This window comes from Mytilinidion resinicola, assembly GCF_010093595.1.
Source record: "Mytilinidion resinicola strain CBS 304.34 unplaced genomic scaffold BDZ99scaffold_21, whole genome shotgun sequence".
NCBI classification, from domain to species: Eukaryota; Fungi; Ascomycota; class Dothideomycetes; order Mytilinidiales; family Mytilinidiaceae; genus Mytilinidion; species Mytilinidion resinicola.
Genome location: NW_022985457.1, coordinates 646,506 through 665,636, shown reverse-complemented (window position 1 = coordinate 665,636; position 19,131 = coordinate 646,506). Strand labels below are relative to the sequence as shown.

General features: G+C 52.2%; 5 protein-coding genes across 5 annotated transcripts in view; 3 read left to right on the top strand and 2 right to left on the bottom strand.

Annotated features, from left to right (window-relative positions):
- BDZ99DRAFT_511609 (uncharacterized protein) overlaps positions 1–2,261 on the top strand; it is a gene marked incomplete at its 5' end in the record, with an annotated part of 4,249 nt that extends 1,988 nt beyond the window's left edge. The window contains 2 exons of the mRNA XM_033724556.1: positions 156–1,105; positions 1,157–2,261. Coding sequence (XP_033571684.1) covers positions 156–1,105; positions 1,157–1,965 — 1,759 coding nt within the window. The 3' untranslated portion in view covers positions 1,966–2,261. The remainder of the gene's footprint in view (positions 1–155; positions 1,106–1,156) is intronic.
- A 486-nt stretch (positions 2,262–2,747) lies between these two features.
- On the top strand, positions 2,748–4,511 carry BDZ99DRAFT_481171 (uncharacterized protein; the record flags this gene model as incomplete). The annotated part of the gene is made up of 3 exons (XM_033722373.1): positions 2,748–3,294; positions 3,364–3,721; positions 3,776–4,511. 3 exons carry the CDS (start codon positions 2,748–2,750, stop codon positions 4,509–4,511), a joined length of 1,641 nt encoding a protein of 546 aa, XP_033571683.1.
- Positions 4,512–10,369: 5,858 nt separating this feature from the next.
- BDZ99DRAFT_525542 (cysteine proteinase) lies at positions 10,370–13,862 on the bottom strand (the record flags this gene model as incomplete). Its single annotated transcript, XM_033726009.1, has 4 exons — positions 10,370–11,293; positions 11,353–13,392; positions 13,442–13,645; positions 13,701–13,862. 4 exons carry the CDS (start codon positions 13,860–13,862, stop codon positions 10,370–10,372), a joined length of 3,330 nt encoding a protein of 1,109 aa, XP_033571682.1.
- Positions 13,863–14,449: 587 nt separating this feature from the next.
- Positions 14,450–17,498, top strand: BDZ99DRAFT_425591 (ubiquitin binding protein; the record flags this gene model as incomplete). The annotated part of the gene is made up of 5 exons (XM_033717097.1): positions 14,450–14,520; positions 14,579–14,711; positions 14,772–15,056; positions 15,117–15,897; positions 15,945–17,498. The coding sequence occupies 5 exons, from the start codon at positions 14,450–14,452 to the stop codon at positions 17,033–17,035; spliced, it is 2,361 nt and encodes a 786-aa protein (XP_033571681.1). The 3' UTR covers positions 17,036–17,498.
- Positions 17,499–17,647: 149 nt separating this feature from the next.
- Positions 17,648–18,508, bottom strand: BDZ99DRAFT_525540 (uncharacterized protein; the record flags this gene model as incomplete). Its single annotated transcript, XM_033726008.1, has 1 exon — positions 17,648–18,508. One exon carries the CDS (start codon positions 18,506–18,508, stop codon positions 17,648–17,650), a length of 861 nt encoding a protein of 286 aa, XP_033571680.1.
- Positions 18,509–19,131: the final 623 nt, after the last annotated feature.

The window sequence follows — 19,131 nt, the reverse complement described above, 5'->3', positions numbered from 1 at the left end:
GCCTCCTCAACAATTTCGAACAGTGCCAATTTGACCACCTCAGCGGCGTCGTCTACCATTTCGAAGAGTGCCAATCTGACCACATCCGCCTCTTCTACGATCTCCAACAGCGCCAACTTGACAACATCTGCCACTTCGTCGGGTTTCTCAAATAGTGCCAATCTGACAACCTCCGGTGCTTCTTCAACCATCACCAACAGCGCGAACCTTACGTCTACCGCGAGCACCACATTGAATGCGACCAGCTCCAAGGCCTGTACCACCGCAGCAAGTCCTACCGCTAGCTGCGTCCCTTGCGATGGTCAGGGAGGAAGCCTGCCTTATTGCGGTGCCGACATCAGCACGAATTACTACAATTTTACCCCGAAGACATGCAACACGGTCACCTATAATTTCGACATCACGAATACCACGGCGTCGCCGGATGGAATTGAGAGAATCGTCCTGCTTGTGAATGGTCAACTGCCCGGTCCTACTATTGAAGCTAACTGGGGTGATACTATCGTCGTCACAGTCAACAACAAGCTACAGAATAACGGTACTAGCATTCACTTCCACGGAATGCGTCAAAACTACACCAACGAGTATGATGGAGTTCCATCCATCACGCAATGTCCCATTGCGCCTGGCGAGTCAATGACCTATACTTTCATTGCAAGCAACTACGGTACATCGTGGTATCACTCGCATTTCGCCATCCAAGCTTGGGAAGGTGTCTTTGGCCCCATGATCATTCACGGCCCTACTACCCAGGATTTCGATGTTGATGCCGGTACTATCATGCTTCAAGATTGGACGCACGTGCCTGTTGACGAAATGTACGACGCTGCGGAAGACGCTGTTAACGGTGGACCTCGCACGATGGACAATGGCCTCATCAACGGTGTGAACACTTGGGGCGCTGATGGAACAAGCAACCAGACCGGTTCACGTTTTGAGTTGTCAACAAAGTTTACCTCCGGGCAGACCTATCTCCTCCGTATTATCAATGCCGCGATCCAGTCTACCTACAAGTTTTACCTGGATGGCCACTCGTTCACGGTTATCTCCATGGATTATGTGCCGATAACGCCATACAAGACGAACATCTTGAACATCAACATTGGTATGTTACTGCTTTAAAAGAAACTTATTTTCAATGCTAACGACGTCTTAGGTCAACGTTACATGGTTATTGTCGAGGCCGACCAGCCTGTCGGTAACTACTGGTTGAGAGCAGATAACCAGGACGCGTGCGCTTCCACCACACAAGCTCTTGATATCAAGGGCATCGTCCGATACGATGGGAGTAACGGGACCACGCCAACTACAACGGCCTACAACTATACCGGTGAATGTGTTGACGAGCCGTACGCAAGCTTGGTTCCATACGTGTCTCTGGATGCAAGCGATGAAGATGAAGAAGACGAGTACGATATCACGATCTCAGCTAACAGTGCCAATCTCTTCAAATGGTATCTGTCGGGCACTACCTTCCAATCTCAGTATGACAACCCAACACTCTACCAGTACTATCAGAACGGATCGGCCCCGACATACAGCGGCAATCTCATCTTGGATCTTCCTAACGCAGGTGAATGGGTCTATATCATTGTCGAGAGCAGTGTCCCTCTTCCGCATCCCATCCACTTGCACGGTCACGACTTCTTCGTCCTCGCTGAGGGCAACGGGACCTACGACGACAGCGTGACCCTGAAGCTCAGCAATCCTCCCCGTCGTGACACCGCTCTCTTGCCAGCGGCTGGCTACATTGTTCTCGCCTTCCAGACAGACAACCCAGGTGCTTGGCTTATGCATTGCCATATTGGCTGGCACACGTCCATGGGCTTCGCGCTGCAGTTCCTAGAGATGAAGTCGAAGATTAAGGGTACCATCACTGACTCGTGCGTCCTAACTGGCACTTGTGACTCGTGGAATGACTACGCGACAGCGAACAACATCGAAGTGGAGGACTCTGGTGTTTAATTTGAGCATTTCTCAGCGGGCATGTGGAGACGTTTTCTTTGCACTATGTTTGTGTTAAAAACCAAAACTTAATGCCATAATACCATGGTCCGCGCAATGAGCGGGACTGGCGATGAAATGGAGTCTAAGGCCTCGAAGCGACGTTTTGCTGGGCTAATGGGATATATCCTTCAGAAACCTTTTGGGTGTAAATAATACTATGAATTGAAAGCCTTGGGCTAGTTTTTGTGTATGGGATTTAGATTTTCCTGAGAGATAACCATTCCTGTTGTTGTGAGGGTTTGAGAGGTTCCGGGTCCCCGTAATGCTGCCTTGCTTTCGGCGATGATGAGTGGAGGTAGCTCGAGTCGATAGAACGGACCACGAATCCTCGAAACACGCCTCAAATCTCTACGAGAAAAGTGAATTGAACCTGGAAACTTAACACTGCACTGAGTTCCTTAAACAGTATCAAAAGAAGGGTAGAAATACATCACTACTATGCCGGCTGCTCGAGGTTGCGTACTTATATGTACAGAACGCGCAGGTTTGAGCAGAATACATGAATAATCATGTTGGAAGGCGATCTCAGCCAGAAGCACGAAATGAAGACGGTCTAACATGGAGATGATGACCCTGAGCCGATTTGCCCCAAGTGAATTGAACCCTGCCAAGCAAACCCCCATGCACGAGCCACGTGGATTATTCCAACCTCAGCCTCCTTCGGTCTGACACCATGTCCACACCACGAAACCCACACTCCTCCTCCTACCCTCCCTTCCAAGCATGCCCGTCCAGGCGTAATGAATCGCCCCTTCACCAAAGCCGGGAACCCCTTCAAGCCCGCCTTCTCTTACCTCTCCAGTTCAAGCTCCGACTCGCGTCCGTCCTCGAAACGTTCTGGGCACCGCTCGCAAGCCTCCACCTCCCCCAATGACCCCTCCGCCGACCTCGACTCCGACCTCGAGAATCAGAACCAGGGCAACATGTCCCGCCACTCCTCCCACAGCTCGAGCCAATCCTTCTCCGGCCTCGCGCCCGGTCCTATACCCCTGATCGATATCTCGCGCTCCCCCTCGCCGTACCCGCGGAGTCGTAGCGCAGCGCAGAGCGAGGACGAGGACGACGATGACTTCGAGCCCGCGAGCTCGATACGGCCGCTCGTCGCGTCGGACATTGGCAGCGGGGGCCGGGGAAGTGGTAGATGGAAAAGCGTGTTCAGGGCCGGAGGGTTGGGGGGCTTTTTCTTTGGGACGTGGATGGGGTGGCAGGTTTATGTGGGGTTGTTGGTTTTCTGGGTTGGGGGGTGTGGGTTTGGATTGTTGTTGATGAATCGGTTTATCATGTTGAGTAAGTGGGGAAGCTTTATGCCTGTTTTCAATGGGGTTTGGAAGGGGATTGTGCTAATGTCATGTTCAGCGGGAGTGTATAAGTTTGTATATCCATTGACGGCGACGTATCTGCAACTTTCCATCACGCATCTCCTCCTCCTTGGTTCTGCGAGCTTAAGCAGAGGCATTGCGCGGCCGCTTAGAAAGATTGGGTTGGGTGCTGCTGTCGCGCCTTCTACACCGGCCTCTCCTCCGGGCGGGGGTAGATTCAGGGACTCGAATAAGAGCAGGATACCTTTCATACAGTTCGGACGGTGGTTGTCCACTGGGACAGGAGGCATCGCAGGAGGAGGTATATTCGAGTTCGATAGACAGGTTGCGAAACAGGTGCTACCATTAGCTGTGGTATATGTTGCGAAGGTTGTTTTGAGCAACCTCTCATTTGCGTAAGGCCACACTTACTCTTCGGCTTATTACATAATACTAACAATTAACGCTAGCTATGCCGTCCTTCCAATGTACCAAATCGCCCGAATCGGCGTCGTTCCCCTGTCCCTCATAATCTCGGCCTTCCTCCAACGCGAGCAACACTCCATCTCGACACTCTCCTCCTCTCTCGTCGCCACCCTCAACCTCCTCCTCGCCAGCATCCGCCCCGGCGTCCGCGTCACCTGGGAAAGCATCGTCGCCGGCGTCTTCTCCTCTTTTTTTGTGGCACTATACCCCATCCTCCTCCTCCGCACCTACCGCGCCCTTGTCGCTGGCCTCGTCCCTCAAGGCGACATTCTAACCGGCTATCCCTCCACCACCGCTGACGAATCCACCAGCAACCGCGAGGAAACCCGCGCCTATTGGCGCACGCTCCACTATACCTCTCTCATTTCCCTTATCATTCTGACGCCCCTCGTCCTTCTCTCGGGCGAGGTCGGGAATATCCTGCATAACTGCTACATTCTTGACGTGCCGTTCTTCTGGCTGCTGGTCGTGTGCGGCGGGATAGGTAGCTGGGCCGTCTTCGCTTCAACACTCTTACTGGCTAAAGCAACGAGTCCCCTCACCGCCACGTTTGTTGCTGTTCCGCGGTCGGCGTTCCAATTGGTTGTCCTGAGCCATTTCCATATCCCGATTCATTCGTGGGTCGGTGTGGCGCTGTGCTGGGTTAGTAGCGTGTGGTTTTCGGTTGCACGGAGGGATGAAGGCCGAACGCTGGATCGGCTGAGGTTGGAGGGGAGGTGATCCAATCGGATTGGGAGTAATGCATCATTTACTTAAGGGATATCCTGGAAGAGTCGGGCATTTGGTGATGGGCATGTGGTAGCGATTAGCGTGGAATACACTGACGAGTCATATGTCTGTGTACGCTTGTCTGCTGATGCTAGGGGTGCTTTGATGCGGTGTGAAGGTTCCGGATGTGATGTGTGATTCGGCAGGGCGCGATTCGAGAAGAGTATGGAGTGCTCGTGATACACCGGTGAGTTGTCCGATCCACCTCAGGGACCATAATCAAGAGCGGGATTTTGTCCCGTCTGTAGTAGACGTATTGACAACATCGAGGAGCTCCAGCAGTGGCATGTGAGTCTACACAAACCTATCACAGAGCCTCCTAATTATGTACCGTTCCGCACTCCACTAAGAGGCTCCAAAGTATCCCAATCACCCTACCTCGTTAGTCACAGGCCTGTGTATACGTATCTACCTCTACTCGAAGTCTCTCTATGCATCTATAGGAACCTTCTCCGGAACAGCCAGTTAGCTTGCTGAACTACCCAGAAATCTTTAAAAGGAGTGTACGCAGACCGGATCTGCCTCTCATTGCCCTAGGTTTCTGTGAGTGCGTTTGATGCATCGCAAGCAGTTGCAGAATTATGTGTAATACTCGATGACGAGCCACTGCGGGACCATACCGCCCCTTAATCCCCCGAGCTCATAGTCACAAGCCGCCGAGATAGGGGTGGACGCCTCGCTCCCGATCTTCCCCGACCACACGGTCTTTCTGTGCTACGATACGCTGGCGTCGCCGCTCCGAGGGCCGGAAGCATGTGAGAATGGGCGCTGGTGGGTGGGTATATTAGAAGGGGAGGGTGCCGCCGTTGAGAAGTATGGAGCAGGAGCAGGAAGTTGGGGGATGGGAAGGGGAAAGAGAGGAAACTAGTTGGAGAAGGAGTGGTACGGGGTTGTGGTTTGAAGACGAGGGCTTGGATGGAAACATGGAGGAGGGGAGGGGGAGAGAGAGGGGTGTGAAAAACCTGCCAATTTCAGTCCATCGCTAGAAAAGTCTTGGAGAAGTAGAAAGTCATGGCTAGCTGGGACCAGAAAATGCCTAGGTTGTGTGCCATGTCTTTGGGGGAGTGGAGCTTGATCCAGGAGGTCCTATCAACAGCACACGGCCGCACATTCTGGTATGGAAGTGGAGGTATTCCTCGGTGGTGCAAATATAAGACAGAACCTCTGTCCATTATGGAAGACTAAACCTGTACCGACTTATTTCAGGAGTCGAGGGCTGAAACGCTCTACGGGCAACCCTGTCTCGTAAGAGCAAATCATGGGGCAGCTCCAATCACACCTTTCATTCGGCTATGGCACCTCGCGAGTGGATTCGGGGTGTTTTGCCTGCTGGGAATATACGACACTCAGGCGCCTGTCTATGGTCTGGAGTCTCTACATCTAACCACTCAAATTCTTCCCATGTTGAGTCGCTGGAACCAACTTCGAAAAATCAGGTCGAGCATCTCGATGGCGTGTGCCGTGTCGGCTTTGTGGATGTCGTCCGGCTATGGACGATTTCTCCAGCTCCATGGCAGCCGGCGATGGTTCACTCGCAGTGCGTGGGAAGTCTTAGTGGCGTCCTAACCCTTTGTCACGTAATCTATGTTTCTTAGATTCAAAATCCAGGCCTTTCCGTTCAATTGGGGAGCTGGGAGACTGCGTCGTATCATTAACCACAGCCCAACTGGGTATACATGCTCTCAGGATTCGCAAGCCTTTGCAAGATGGTAAGGTGCCAGCAGATGGGGAAAAGTCGCGGAGTGTTCTCGGTGGCATCGAGCCGAGACTCTCAGAGTACATTATTTGATATGGAACTCCTGATTCAAAATGCTGCGTGGGCGCTTGGAAGACCGCTCCGAAATAATTATGTCACCTTGTTGATGTCCTCCTGAATTTCTTCCAAAAAGAATATAACACAACTACATGGTCTGTTCTTTGGTGACATTCAGCTTCCAACGAACGTCCCATGGCTCCCATCTTGGTCTCTTAGCAGCAGCAAATGATGAGCAAACCTCTGAGCCGACTGGCAAAACTCTAAAGGTTCTCATCCCATGAGATCCTTGGGAATATTGGGGTTGCGGGCCAAATTTCGAAATCGTCGACATTAGGGGAACATCTTCAAATGCATTAACGCAACTACTCGATGTCCGGTGTGTCTATCAGTCGCAACCAAGCAGACATAGACTATGGCAGAAACTCCCTCTGGACGACATGGTTTATGGTACCCTCGAGGTCGTCTCCCGGTTCAGAAATGCTGTGCGAGTGAACCTAATGTGGAGACAGATACTTGCAGTACTACATATGGATGTTACTGAGATATGGAACGTTAGCAAAAGCCGGCAAAATACATTGGCATGGCTCGCACCTGTGTGGGCAAGACTGTATCCGCTCTGCCCTGAGCATGTATCCCTCGAATCAGAAGGTAAAGATGTTGATGGCAGCGGCCTATTTGGGTACCTTATGATTTGCCGTCGAGTATCAAGAGGCGATACATTGAATATCCCATGTCTTGAGTATTAGCCAACCAGAACTCCCATACCGCGTGAGTCATGGTCCAGACCAATAATACTCCAGCTTGAGGAATAGCATCTTCTTTGGCATGCCAGAATGCTATGCTTGCTAGGACTGTAGAGGTGTCTGCGACTCCCAAAGTCAAAGTTGTGTTTGCTACCGCTGAATGTGCGGAGATACTTGTAGTGATTCAAATTCGTCTCCACTATAAGTGGTTCAACACCAATTACCCGTGAGACTGAGAGTTGTTTGTGAGAAATACTTACGCCTTCAACCAATGTCCATGTAGAAGAAGGAGCAGCCATGATTACCCCTACCAACGCTGAAAAGGAGAAACCTATGCGCAGTGCAGTGCACCCTCTTGAGCAACCAACTAAGACCATTACCGGGTCCTGGACTATGTCGGCAGCCCGCGTGCTGAGTGGAAAATTGGGAACAGAAATGATGGAATTAGAGTCTTGGGGCCACATCGATCGCTATACTGCTTTTATAAGTGGAGAAACTGTTCGGTAGCATCTAACCCCAAGCCGTGAACAGAAGCACAGGAGAAACATACAATGACCCCGTTTTCCTATGGAGGTCGCGTACATTGCGTGCCAAAATTCTTCGCGGATGAACGTGAAAATGGGTTAGCCTGACCAAACAGCCCACGAAACACTATCGATGGTAGGAGCAAAAGCCAGCTGCTCGAATGTTAGAGATGGCGGAGTATATTCAGTCCGCCCTGTCATTAACAACACGAAACTTTAATGACAAATGTTGCTGTCCGCGTCCCAGAATCGAGCCTTCTAGCGGATCAGACACTGAGGGGCGTGCGGTCAATTTGGTGACAAAGCAAAAATACTCCACGACATCTATAGAACGGCGGAGGAGAGAGCTTTCGAGCGTTACACTCGTAAAAGACGTTGACAGCGATACCTAGGTAGCGATGTCCGATCGAGCGTCAGGTTGGGCAGAATAGGGTTTTGCCGGGCTTCGCGTTAGGCACAAGCTAGCCGCTCAAAAAGCCTTCTAAGAGCACTACATCTCAGGTTGGCCTCGCCGAACGGAAAGGACAGCTAGTAAAGCAACCCATGTTGCGTTGTGCGTCTAAAAGCCAACTGTAACTTCAAGTATCGTCAAAAGCGGCGACGAAATCTTGAAACACCTTGAAATCAACGCCAAGAGTGACCTACATGGTCGGTTGGCCTGGGCAGGCACCCCATAAACCTCCCTACTAGAACGGAGTGTTGGGAGCAGATGCTAGCTGCTCCAAAAACCATATCTATTCAGGCCATGTTTTGCTGGCTTTGCGCAAAAAATTCGACCACACTGAATCGCCATGTTGCGGTCTGAATCCAGGAATAAAGATCCAAGCACATCCCCGTGTGGAGAACCTGGTTGCATCTGACTCCGAGCTAATAACGAAACTTGTCTAGTGATGATTACGGGTTCGGAAGTCATGTGAGAGGCCGTCGGGTGAGATGAGTTTTGAGCTCTCAAAAGCATTCAAGGTCAATCGTGATGTTTGGTTGGCGTCGGCTGATCAGCTTTAGCATAGAGAAAGTTCATATAGGTATCAGGGAATTCCCACTAGCCTTGGAGCGGGCAGTGCTTGGCTGGCCTTTTCGACATGAAGAACAGACATTTGCCATGTTTCCGCAGTCTTGCCTAAAATATTTCAGCGTCTGGACATATGGAGGACGGACCGCGGGCCAACTTGACCAGTCCACAACTCCCAGGATCCCAACAAATGTGAGCATCTTTCTGGTGATCGACTCGGACTTCGAACGACCGCAATGTATTCCGAAACCATGACCTCTGTATTCCATTCAGCTCAAAATGTGAAACCCAGCAAGAGCGTGCATTATGTACGAGCAAGCATCGCCACCAATACTAGCAAAGCCCGATGTGAGATTACAGTTGACAAGTACTCGTCAACTACCGCTCCCCAGTCACGTAAGAGGACCGTTAGTCACATCGCCGAGCCCACTACGAAATGGGTATTTCAGCAGACCACCCTTGAGGAACTTCTCTAGCCACACAGGGCGATCGCCGCTATCACTAATCCTGAGTTGGGGCATCTATGTATGGTGGCATGCTGCGGTCAGAGACTAACAACGAACATGCCGGGACTTCTATGAGTCTGAGGCCTCGTCGCTGTCTAGGGAACATGTTGCCGGAAAATAACACGTGGTACTGACATGTATGGGCCAGCCTTACGGAACCCACGAGTCGAACCGGTCATGGAGAACGACCAGCCGGTAGAAGTTCTCAAAGCGGTCCATGTCAAATGCCATGTGGGCGGAGTATCCAAGTGGCCTAAACCAACTACCCCCATTGCTCATGAGAAGTAGTGAGGGTATTTACTCTTTGACGTGCAAAACCATCTGCACAGGATAAGCATGGACGCTCGGTCCAGATCGAAAATCACACTCACACTGACGCTGGCAATGTGGAGTTCCAATGCTGGAGACCTCAACATCTCATGAACATCGGAAAACTGATCTCGCGATAGAGTTTGGTACCTTCTCTTGGTGTGAAATATGGCAGGAGATCTGGAAATAGTATTAAGATCGGATCATGTGGTCGAGTCGTTGGGTCAACTATCGCAAGCAGAAATTAGTATAGTTACGTTTCCATGACGAACTGAAGCACGTACGTATTTCTTTTATGATATTCTGACTCCGCGTGCACCTCTTCTGCCTTGCAACCGTTTCGCTCGTTGTGACCTTTGTGTGATTAAAACAATAGTCTGAGTAGATTTGCCGCGAGGCTGTGAAACCCTCGCCGCTGCTTGAGTGGCTTCCACACCTTTTTGAACTTTTAAGTGCAACGTGAACTCCGTGACGCCAGAATCTGAAACTAATTCCCGGGATTCTGGATCTACTGGGTGATGACTTGGGCTACTTAGACAATAACGTCCGGTAACCAAGAGAGTATCAAAGGAGTGGGAAATGAACCCTGAGAAAGTACAATGGTGAAAGATGTGACTTTAGATTGACTTCGATAAAAAGTAGACCTCAGAGAAGAGATTCTTAACCGCCCTGCCGCAATGCGCAGCCATATTCCCCCCAATGCATTGCCATCAACGCCGCAAGAATGTCTAATGCGCATTCTGCCCAGCCCCAATAGCTCATTGGAAGATGACGAAGACTCAATGGTACGAAAATCCGTGCAGAAAAAAGAATGCAATTGGTATATAAACACGCCCAAAAAAAAGAACGCCAACAATGCATTCAAACCAAACCATTGCTCATTCCAAGACTGCGTTTCTCATTCACTTCGTGTTTCATCGGGCCCGGTATGTTACCAAGCCCCTCCCTCCTAGTATGATCTCAAAAGAACCCCCCAGGCGACTTGTCGCGCTCGTAGAAAACGATATAAGCGTTCTCGTTCTGCAATCGGCTCGAGGTGGACGAACGAGTAGGGTCAAAATCCGTGGCCTTTTCGTCGTTGAACTCACGCCAGACGCCCTTGCCTTTGTCTTTCACTAGTGCAGTGTAATGCCCGCTGCTTAGTGTGTTGCCCATATGTCGGATGACTCCGTACGCGTTGTAAACATAAGGGCCGTTCATGGCGGAGTCTGCTTTCAACTCGGCAAGATTGTGTGCGCCTGCATTTGCATGGGCGATGATGTAGTCCTCTTCCTCCGGCTTGAGGGGTGGAAGCGTGAAAGGCGCGAGATCCAGTCCATGAAGCGGGAATTCTATGGGCGTGCGAACTTTACGTGCCCTTTCAGTGTGAGATGCGCTAAAGCGTTTGAAATGGATGACCAAGAACTCGGGGGCTCGCGTGATTGTGAGTTTTTTCGTAGCTTCGCGGTCCACTTTGCATCTCGGACACTTCCAAACTTCGTCGCCAGATAATCGTTCCTGCGCACAATAGGACCGTAGGCAGTCTCTTAAGTCTGCGGGTCGATCTTTCGGTATCTCGACACTGATACTCCAGAATGCCTCATATGTCGTGCTCGTAGTCCCACAGACTGTGCAGCTGAGTTGTGATGCGTGTTGACCGGCAAACATATCTCCAACTACCGACTGCTCGCGATGGGTATAACGACGCCATTCAATCTTGGCCGCATAAGGCCTCGGAAGGGCCTCACGAGCTAACTCGTCGGCTGGGGTAAGCTGATGGAGCGGAGGTTTCGCCCACACGGTATTCAAATCCTCGTGAAAAGAATCCAGAACAAATTCTAGGAATTCTTTAGCGTCTTGCTGTCGGTCGATACCCCACTCCGAGTTGAATCGTGCGCAGATTTTCTGCGAAATGGTTAGCTCTCCGTATGGATGACTTTATGCTGAGAAAATGAAGGACTTACCCTGAAAGAAGATGGCCGAATCGGTCTATGATCTTTCCCCCACAGGTTCTGCACAAGTGTCGCGAAGGTTTCAGACATCAATCCCCTCGTTCCTTTCCAGTTCTCCCGCTGTATCAACTTTAAGTATCCGTTGCTCAGGAACAACTGGGTAAGTGGGCTTGTAGCGTTCAGACACTGAATTGTTGAATTCATGTAGCATGTTACGCCGAAATTGTGGAGCCCCGTCTTGGGAAGCCTGTATTGTGGATGGTAGCTTGGTGACACGTATGCTGGAAGCTGAGTAACCCGGCCCTGAGGGGCAACTTGTCGCTCGTGAACTCCACTGTAGCTTACTCGAGGTACAGATGGAGGTGGTCGTGAAGGCACCGAGGGAATAGCGGGAGTGGTATAGGTGTTTGGAACCGGCTTCCGAGAGGGAGGATATATCATAGACTGATGCTCTATTTCGGCCGGATCAGGGTAACGACGTAGGAAATCGTCAGTGGTGCGATAGATCGGTGATTCTGTTTCTTCCTCGCCGATGTTGTCCATAGATTGCCTCTCGAGGGCGGGTCTGTCTCTTCGCGCTTCCTCCAGCAGCTTTCGTTCTTCTTCTGGGTCCATAGGGGCATAATCACGCCTCCGCTGGATATTTGGTCTTGCGCCATTTCTTGCCATTGGCACTCTTCTAATCGCACGCGACGGCTTCGTGTGACCAGAAGCTACGAGAGCCGCTGTGTTTGACGTTTTTAGAGCCGTACTCCCTAGAAGATCAGTCCAGGCGTGTATTCCTCCTATAAGCAGAATCGGAGGTCTCTGTAGTGGCTTATCCGAATTGAACTCGTAAAGCGTATCGAAAAGCCGCTTCAGAGCTACCTCTTGGTCATTTCGAGGAGGTCGGGATAGAAATGCCGTGCTCGCCGTTGATTCGTCGTAGTATACCACTAAGTCATACTCGTTGCGTCGTTCGAACATATTCTGCTCTTCGTCCGGAGAAAGAACTAGGCGGTCTTGTAATTGTTCGGCAGATTTCCCCTCTTCGAGAGCCGTCGGTTCCACGCACATGATATTGTTCACATAAATATGACCTTCATCAAACTCCTCCCGGTCTCGAACATCAATTAGTAAAACACTATGCATCCTCGTGTAATCATACAGCTTTTCAGCGCTGATGTCAAGCTCTCGGGGCACATGTATCGATTTCCGTCGAACCGGTACAGTCGTCTGCGAGTTATTCGCGGATGGAAAATACGAGTCGGTATCACCATTCGTGTTTGGAGGATATGCCGGCACACTAGACGCTAGAGAGTTGCTTCGACCGCCAGATCCAATCATGCTTCGAGCAGTGCTCCGAGGAGGGTTTATGTTCGCAGGAGTTGACAAATTCCTAGCAGGACTATATGTAGGGCTTGGTTCTTTCGGCATCGACGCTGCAAGTTGAGTATTCAGGGGTAACTTTGGTGGATGGGGAGGAGGCACCGAGGGCGGCGGAGGCATATCCCGCGGCCCTGACGGTCGATTGGATGAAGTATATTCTGTAGGAGAAGGCATTTGAGCGGAGAATGCTCCCGCTTTTGGCGAATTGCCTGTATCGATTGCCTGGGGCGTAGGCCTTAAACGACTGAAACGCTCCATGAGGGGGTCCACCGATCCATTGCTTGGTGGCACTCCATTACTTCCCAAAGATCTACCATGCAAATTATGTGGTTTAGGGTGGACAGGCGGCCTGGATCTATGAGAATCGGACGAGCCTGACGGTGACGAGCGGCCATTCGTATAATCGGTTGGCACATCGAGAGATGGACGCTGCGGGAGCATCAACTCATCATCGCGAGAGACTGGTGTCGGGGCGCTTGGCAACGAGTGCCGTATGCTGGACATGTCGTAGTTATTCATTTGTCCGTTTGGCGTTACAGGCCGGTAATTTCGCGACACGTTATCGACGCCTCTTGAAGAAGGGCGTGCGAGAGCGCGACGAATAGGCTGTGTTCCGTTTCTCTTATTATCATTCTGTATTATGTCCTTGATTTTCTCGAATCTCTCCTGGTACAGTCGGATTTCCTCATTCACAGTCAGTGTATTTTTTCGTGTGTGAAGCCTCGCTGTATACCTTCGTCAACTCCTGTAGCTGCCTGTATCTTGGACCCCTGCTGCTCTGAAACTCTATGTATCGAGGATTGGACGGTATGACCTCTGTAAGTACCGTGAAGGCTATCAAGTAATCAAGAAAGGCGCGGTCTGGTCGCCGGCTATGCTGTAGCATCATTTTGGCCGAATTGAAAGCCGCCTGAGCCTTGTCTACTTGGAAAATAATCTATTCAAGGGGTTAGCAACCTCCATAGTTGCCTCTGTGCCAGGAGCAAACGTACCGAAGCACCGCGGAAGGAGTTGACTGTTTCTTGCGCCGTAGCCACGATATCTTGAAAGTAAGGCAGAGCTCCGGAAGGCCCTCTACCATCACTGCCTGCAGCACTGCTTCCCCTCCAGCCCCCTTCGCCCGCGGTGGGCGCGTCATAGCCGTGCCCACTCATGGCGTTCCTCGGACTTGTTGGTGGAGGAGGTGCGGCAACGCTCATGCCCGCTGATTACGATCCAGCAGGCCTGTACATGGTAGAGGTGCAAGGCGGTATAACGGTCGTTTACGGGCGACGATGCGACTCGAAAGCAGGCGGAGAATTGCAGGGAGAGGGGGTCGGGAGGCGGCAGGTGAGGTAGTTCACGGTTCCGCTGGCGGAGAGATCTGCGGGGATGTAAAAGCGCTGCTGGAGGAGCAGAGTTGGGACGTATATATGTGAATGCGGAGAATAGTGCAGAAGATGAGAGACAGGTGTTGTTTGCGTCGCAGCGGGCGTGTGGTCTCCACATCGCAGGCGGGCCTTGTTCCGCAGGTGTTGTGGCGGTGGAGTTGTAGCGGCCCAGTGACGAAGCCGCACAAGCTCTCTCGCCGCCTCATGCCTAAGCTGCGACCTACCTCCCCGATACCTCGCCGTCCGCTGCCAAAGTCCTTTCTCACACCTCCTTGGATCTGTCTTCAAGTTGACTGTGCTACGCCTCCGCTCCTCGTACCCCTCTACAGCTGCACTCTCTTCCTCGCGCCACCCGGAGCCCCTCAGCCACCATGGCGGGCTGGTTTGCGTCCTCCAACTCCGCCCTCGATGAGCAGATCGAGCGCGCGACCTCTTCGAGCTTGTATGTGCTCTGTCTTCGCCAGAGTCACTCATGGACATGTCAAGCTAACCGTGTGCAGAGAGGATATCGCCTTGAACCTCGAGATATCCGACATTATTCGATCCAAGACTGTGCAGCCTAAAGAGGCTATGCGGTCTCTCAAACGACGAATAGGCCACAAGAACCCAAACTTTCAGATCGCGGCCCTCAATGTAAATATCTCACAGCTTCCAGGGTGACGCGGAAGCAACGGAGACTGACATTCACCACAGCTCACAGATACCTGCGTCAAGAACGGCGGTTCTCATTTCATGGCCGAGATCGCATCCCGGGAGTTCATGGACAACCTGACCTCAATACTCAAAGCCTACGGAGCAGCAGAGCCGAACCAGGACGTGAAGAACAAGATTCTGGAGCTCATACAATCGTGGGCCACAGCTGCCGAGGGGCGGAGTAACCTCATCTACATCAACGAAGTCTACCGGACATTGCAGCGCGAGGGCTATAAGTTCCCACCAAAGGCAGATATTGCCAGCAGTATGTTTGATAGTAGTGCGGTAGGTTCTTTTCTTCCCTGGGAATTTCATAGAGCTGTACTGATCAATCTACCGGAGCAGCCTCCGGAATGGACAGACTCTGACGTCTGTATGCGATGTCGAACCGCTTTCACCTTCACAAATCGGAAACATCACTGTAGGAACTGCGGCAACGTCTTTTGTGGGGCTTGTTCAAGCAAGAGCTTGCCGCTACCACATCTGGGGATTATGGAGCCTGTACGGGTGGACGATGGCTGCTATGCGAAGTTGACGGATAAGTCTCGCGGCACTCCAGTACCGAAAGGCTTTGATGCCAGCAAGCCGGCGAAGACACTCTATCAAGGCTCGATGGAACCGCGAAGCGCCCGGGTGGAGGACAGCTTCGATGCCGATCTAAAGAAGGCGCTTGAGATGAGTCTGGAAGAGGTCAATGGACACCAGAAGGGATACGTTCCGCAGGCACAACTACAGCAACAGAATAAGGCCCCTCCAATAAACGGAACCACCAAACCAACTCCTCAGGCTCAACCCCAAGCCGAAGAAGAAGAGGACGAAGAACTCAAGGCCGCGATTGCTGCATCTCTAGCGGATATGGAGGAGCAGAAAAAAAAGCATGCATTGGCACTAAAGCAGCAATCATCTGCGTCAAACGGACTTCCGACAGTTGCGCCTAAGAACGACTTCGAGCTTACCCCTATGGAAGCGGAAAACATTAATCTCTTTTCTACACTTGTTGACCGGTTACAACATCAGCCTCCAGGCACCATATTGCGGGAACCACAGATCCAAGAACTATATGAGGGCATTGGGAAGCTTAGACCCAAGCTAGCGAGAACCTATGGCGAGACAATGAGCAAGCACGGTATGTTTTCTCGCTTGACTCTTTGAGTGGTCTACTAACTTCTAAAGACACTCTTCTGGACCTTCACGCTAAACTTTCTACTGTTGTCCGCTACTATGACCGGATGCTTGAGGAGCGGCTCTCCAATACATATGCCCAGCATGGAGCAGCCTACGGATTACCCCCAAGCATGCAGCGACCGACGTCGAATCTGTATCCTACTATCCAAGCAGGAATGGCAGATAGCCAGGCTGGAGAAAGTTTCTATACTGGAAATGCGGCCTCGTCTGAACCAGCATACGCTCGACCGCAATCTACTTACGCATACCCAACGCCCCAGCAGCAAGCCCTAACCTATGGGCAATTCGACAAGCGGGCTCCGGTATCACAGTACGGCGCACCCTCGCAAGAGCAATCATATCAGCAACCACAGCAGCCCTATCCAAATCTGTCAGCATACAGTGGTGGGCCGATCGCGCAACAGCAGCGACCAGCCAGTACGACCTATCAACAACAGCAAGCTCCTAGTGAGGGTTCGCCTCATATGCAGCGCCGAGTCTCTTCTCAGCAATACCCGTCTCAGCCGGCCACCCAATATGCGCCTTCGCAGCCTTCCGCTCCAGATGATGCAACCGCGTCGTACTACTACGGCGACCAAGCGCCATTGCAACCCTCGGCGCCTCAGCAAGAGACTTACGCACCCACGCCCCTACTTCAACACCAGAAGCCAGCCTCTCCCCAACAATCACCATTATCACCACCGCAAGTCTCTCAGCCGCTCCCAACACCACAAAATCCTCCGTATCCCTCCCAAGCCGCCCCATCCACGTCCTACTGGCAACAGCCAGACACAGTATCCGCACCGCAGCAACAAGGTCCAACGCAGACATTTCAACAACAAACTCAACCGCAAGCTGCTCCAGCTCCAGCTCCATCCCAGCCACCTGCCGCTCAAGCCCCGCCACAGCAACACCAGCAGCAACAAACTTACTGGCAGCCTCCCGCCCAACAGCAGCGTGCGCCGCCCGCACAAGCTGCGGTACAATGGCAGCCACCGCCTTTTGCGACTGGTGGTTACGGTCCGGAGAGCTTCCCGGCGGCACCACAACATCAGTTACCTGTCGCGCCGAAGGTAGAGGAGGCCTTAATTGAGCTGTAGGTTTTAGTTGATCGTTGAATGAATCTTTTGGGGAGCTAGTTTGCGTGCTTACAGGGGTCGGCGTCTTTATTCTGTCTGGGGTATGAATCGTCTATAACTGCACCACGGTTTGGTAGGTCGGTGGGTCGGTAGTCAATCATTGCTTGCGCTTGCATTTGGTTGAGGCGTTCTGATTCAAACGGGTCGGAGGGTGGGTAGTCTTTATGCCTCCCAGGACGGTTTGTCGCATTTTGCTGCTTTTCGAGGTGCCAGACTGGCCACGGGAGAGGAGGGGACGGGAAGACAGAGCGCAGCATTAGGTAGATTGAATGGCCAGTCGTGGTTTGTATAGACAGAGTGTGTAAGAGTCAATTTTCGAAACCTCATAACGATGGTGAGCTGTTTCTGCCTGCTTTTTCGTTTCTTCGATTGCCAGAGACAAATCCAAATAAACTTTTCCTATGTCCCTCTCTCTCGGCCACCCATCCGGTAGCAAGACAGTATCATCAACGTGGCACCCCGCCCCGAACACCGAACAAAAGCTCTTTTACCTCTACCTCACCATCTCCCATCCAAACCTCCCCAAGCAAGGAATATCATCATACCTACCCCACGCCAACCCGATCAACCCCTTCACTTCTTCCCCTCCCATCCCTTCCCCTCCCATCCCCCAACGAGATCAACCGCCCTCCTCACATCTCCCGTCCTCACTTCCTTCCCCTTCCTCTCCACCAGCGCTTGTTGCAGAACCGCCCACGCATCCTCCTTCCGTCCCCTCGTCTTCTCGCTCAACTCGCTCAACGCCCTCACAAAACTTCCACTCCACTCCTCCGGCCCGAGTTCCCTCCTCTCGTCCCCCCTCTCCAACCGCTCCACCAATATCTCATCCGCCGTGACGTCGAGCACCGCGCTCGCCCACCCCGGCGGCGGCGGCCGATTCGTCGGGTTCCGCACGACGACGCCGTCCGCGTGCAGCGTGTACTTCAGAACGGGTATCGGGTTGAAGGGGGTCGAGTAGGCGCCGTGGTCGATGCGGTACAGGAGGGCGATGTGGGAGATGTCGTTTTGCGAGAGGAGGGGGGCGCGCCAGGTGGTTGTTGGAGTGGTGGGGGTGAGGTGGGGAGGGAGGATGCGGGAGAGGTGGGAGGTGGTCCAGTTGCGGCGGATGTCGCCGAGGAATTCGGTACGGTGGTTGGGGGTGGGTGCGGCGGAGGACTTGGTTGTAGAGGGGATGGCGGGGTGGAGGGGAGTGGATTGATGGGTTGTTGTGGATGGGGCGGAGGGCTTGATTGTTGGGGAAATTTCGTCTTGGAGGAGTCTGGCGCGGTGCTTTGTTGTGGATGGGTTGGAGGACATGGTCGTCGAGGTGAAGCTTTGGTGTGAGTGTTTCGCGCGGTGGTTTGGGGTGGATGGGTTGGAGAGTATGGTTAGAGAGGGGATAGTTTGGAGTGGATGTTTCGCGCGGCGGGATGGGGTGGATGTGGTGGCGGCCATAGTTGCAGAGGTGATGTTTTGGTTTGGGTGACTTGTTGTGGGAGACTCAACTCTAACGACGTCGAGAGCGTGAGGCACGTGCGGTAGAGATTAAGTGAGCGGAGAGCACGTTATGTGAACCTAATCAGATTATTTTTGAGCAGCCCTCCAACGTAGCAAGCGGCTTGAGTAAGGCAGTCAGCCCTGGTGGGTGCAGGCTTATGCGTTGCCTATCACCGAGGGTTCGATTCCCGAAGTGAGAGGACCGGAAAACATGTATTTGCACTCGATAAGAGGCTGCATGGGCTTCGGAGTGGAGGCGGACCAATCCTGAAATAGTTAATCAATGGGGTCCGCTGTAACGGTCAGGTTGGGGGCCGTATGAAAGGTAAGTCGTAGTTTAGTTATTTTTTCTTTTTCGGCTGTAAAGTAGTGGAATTAAAGAAGGGCGCTGCTAAATGTACACCCTATATTTACTCGGTGTACACCCCTTTTCTACTCCGTATACACCCTTCTTACGTCTAATCTTCTAATTAGTCCGGAGGAGTGCTCCGGGGCCTCCGATTCGCTCGCTTACGTTTCTCACTAATTCCAAATGCTCTCTCCAAGTGCGGCGTGGCCACAAAGCATTACATCCTGATCCT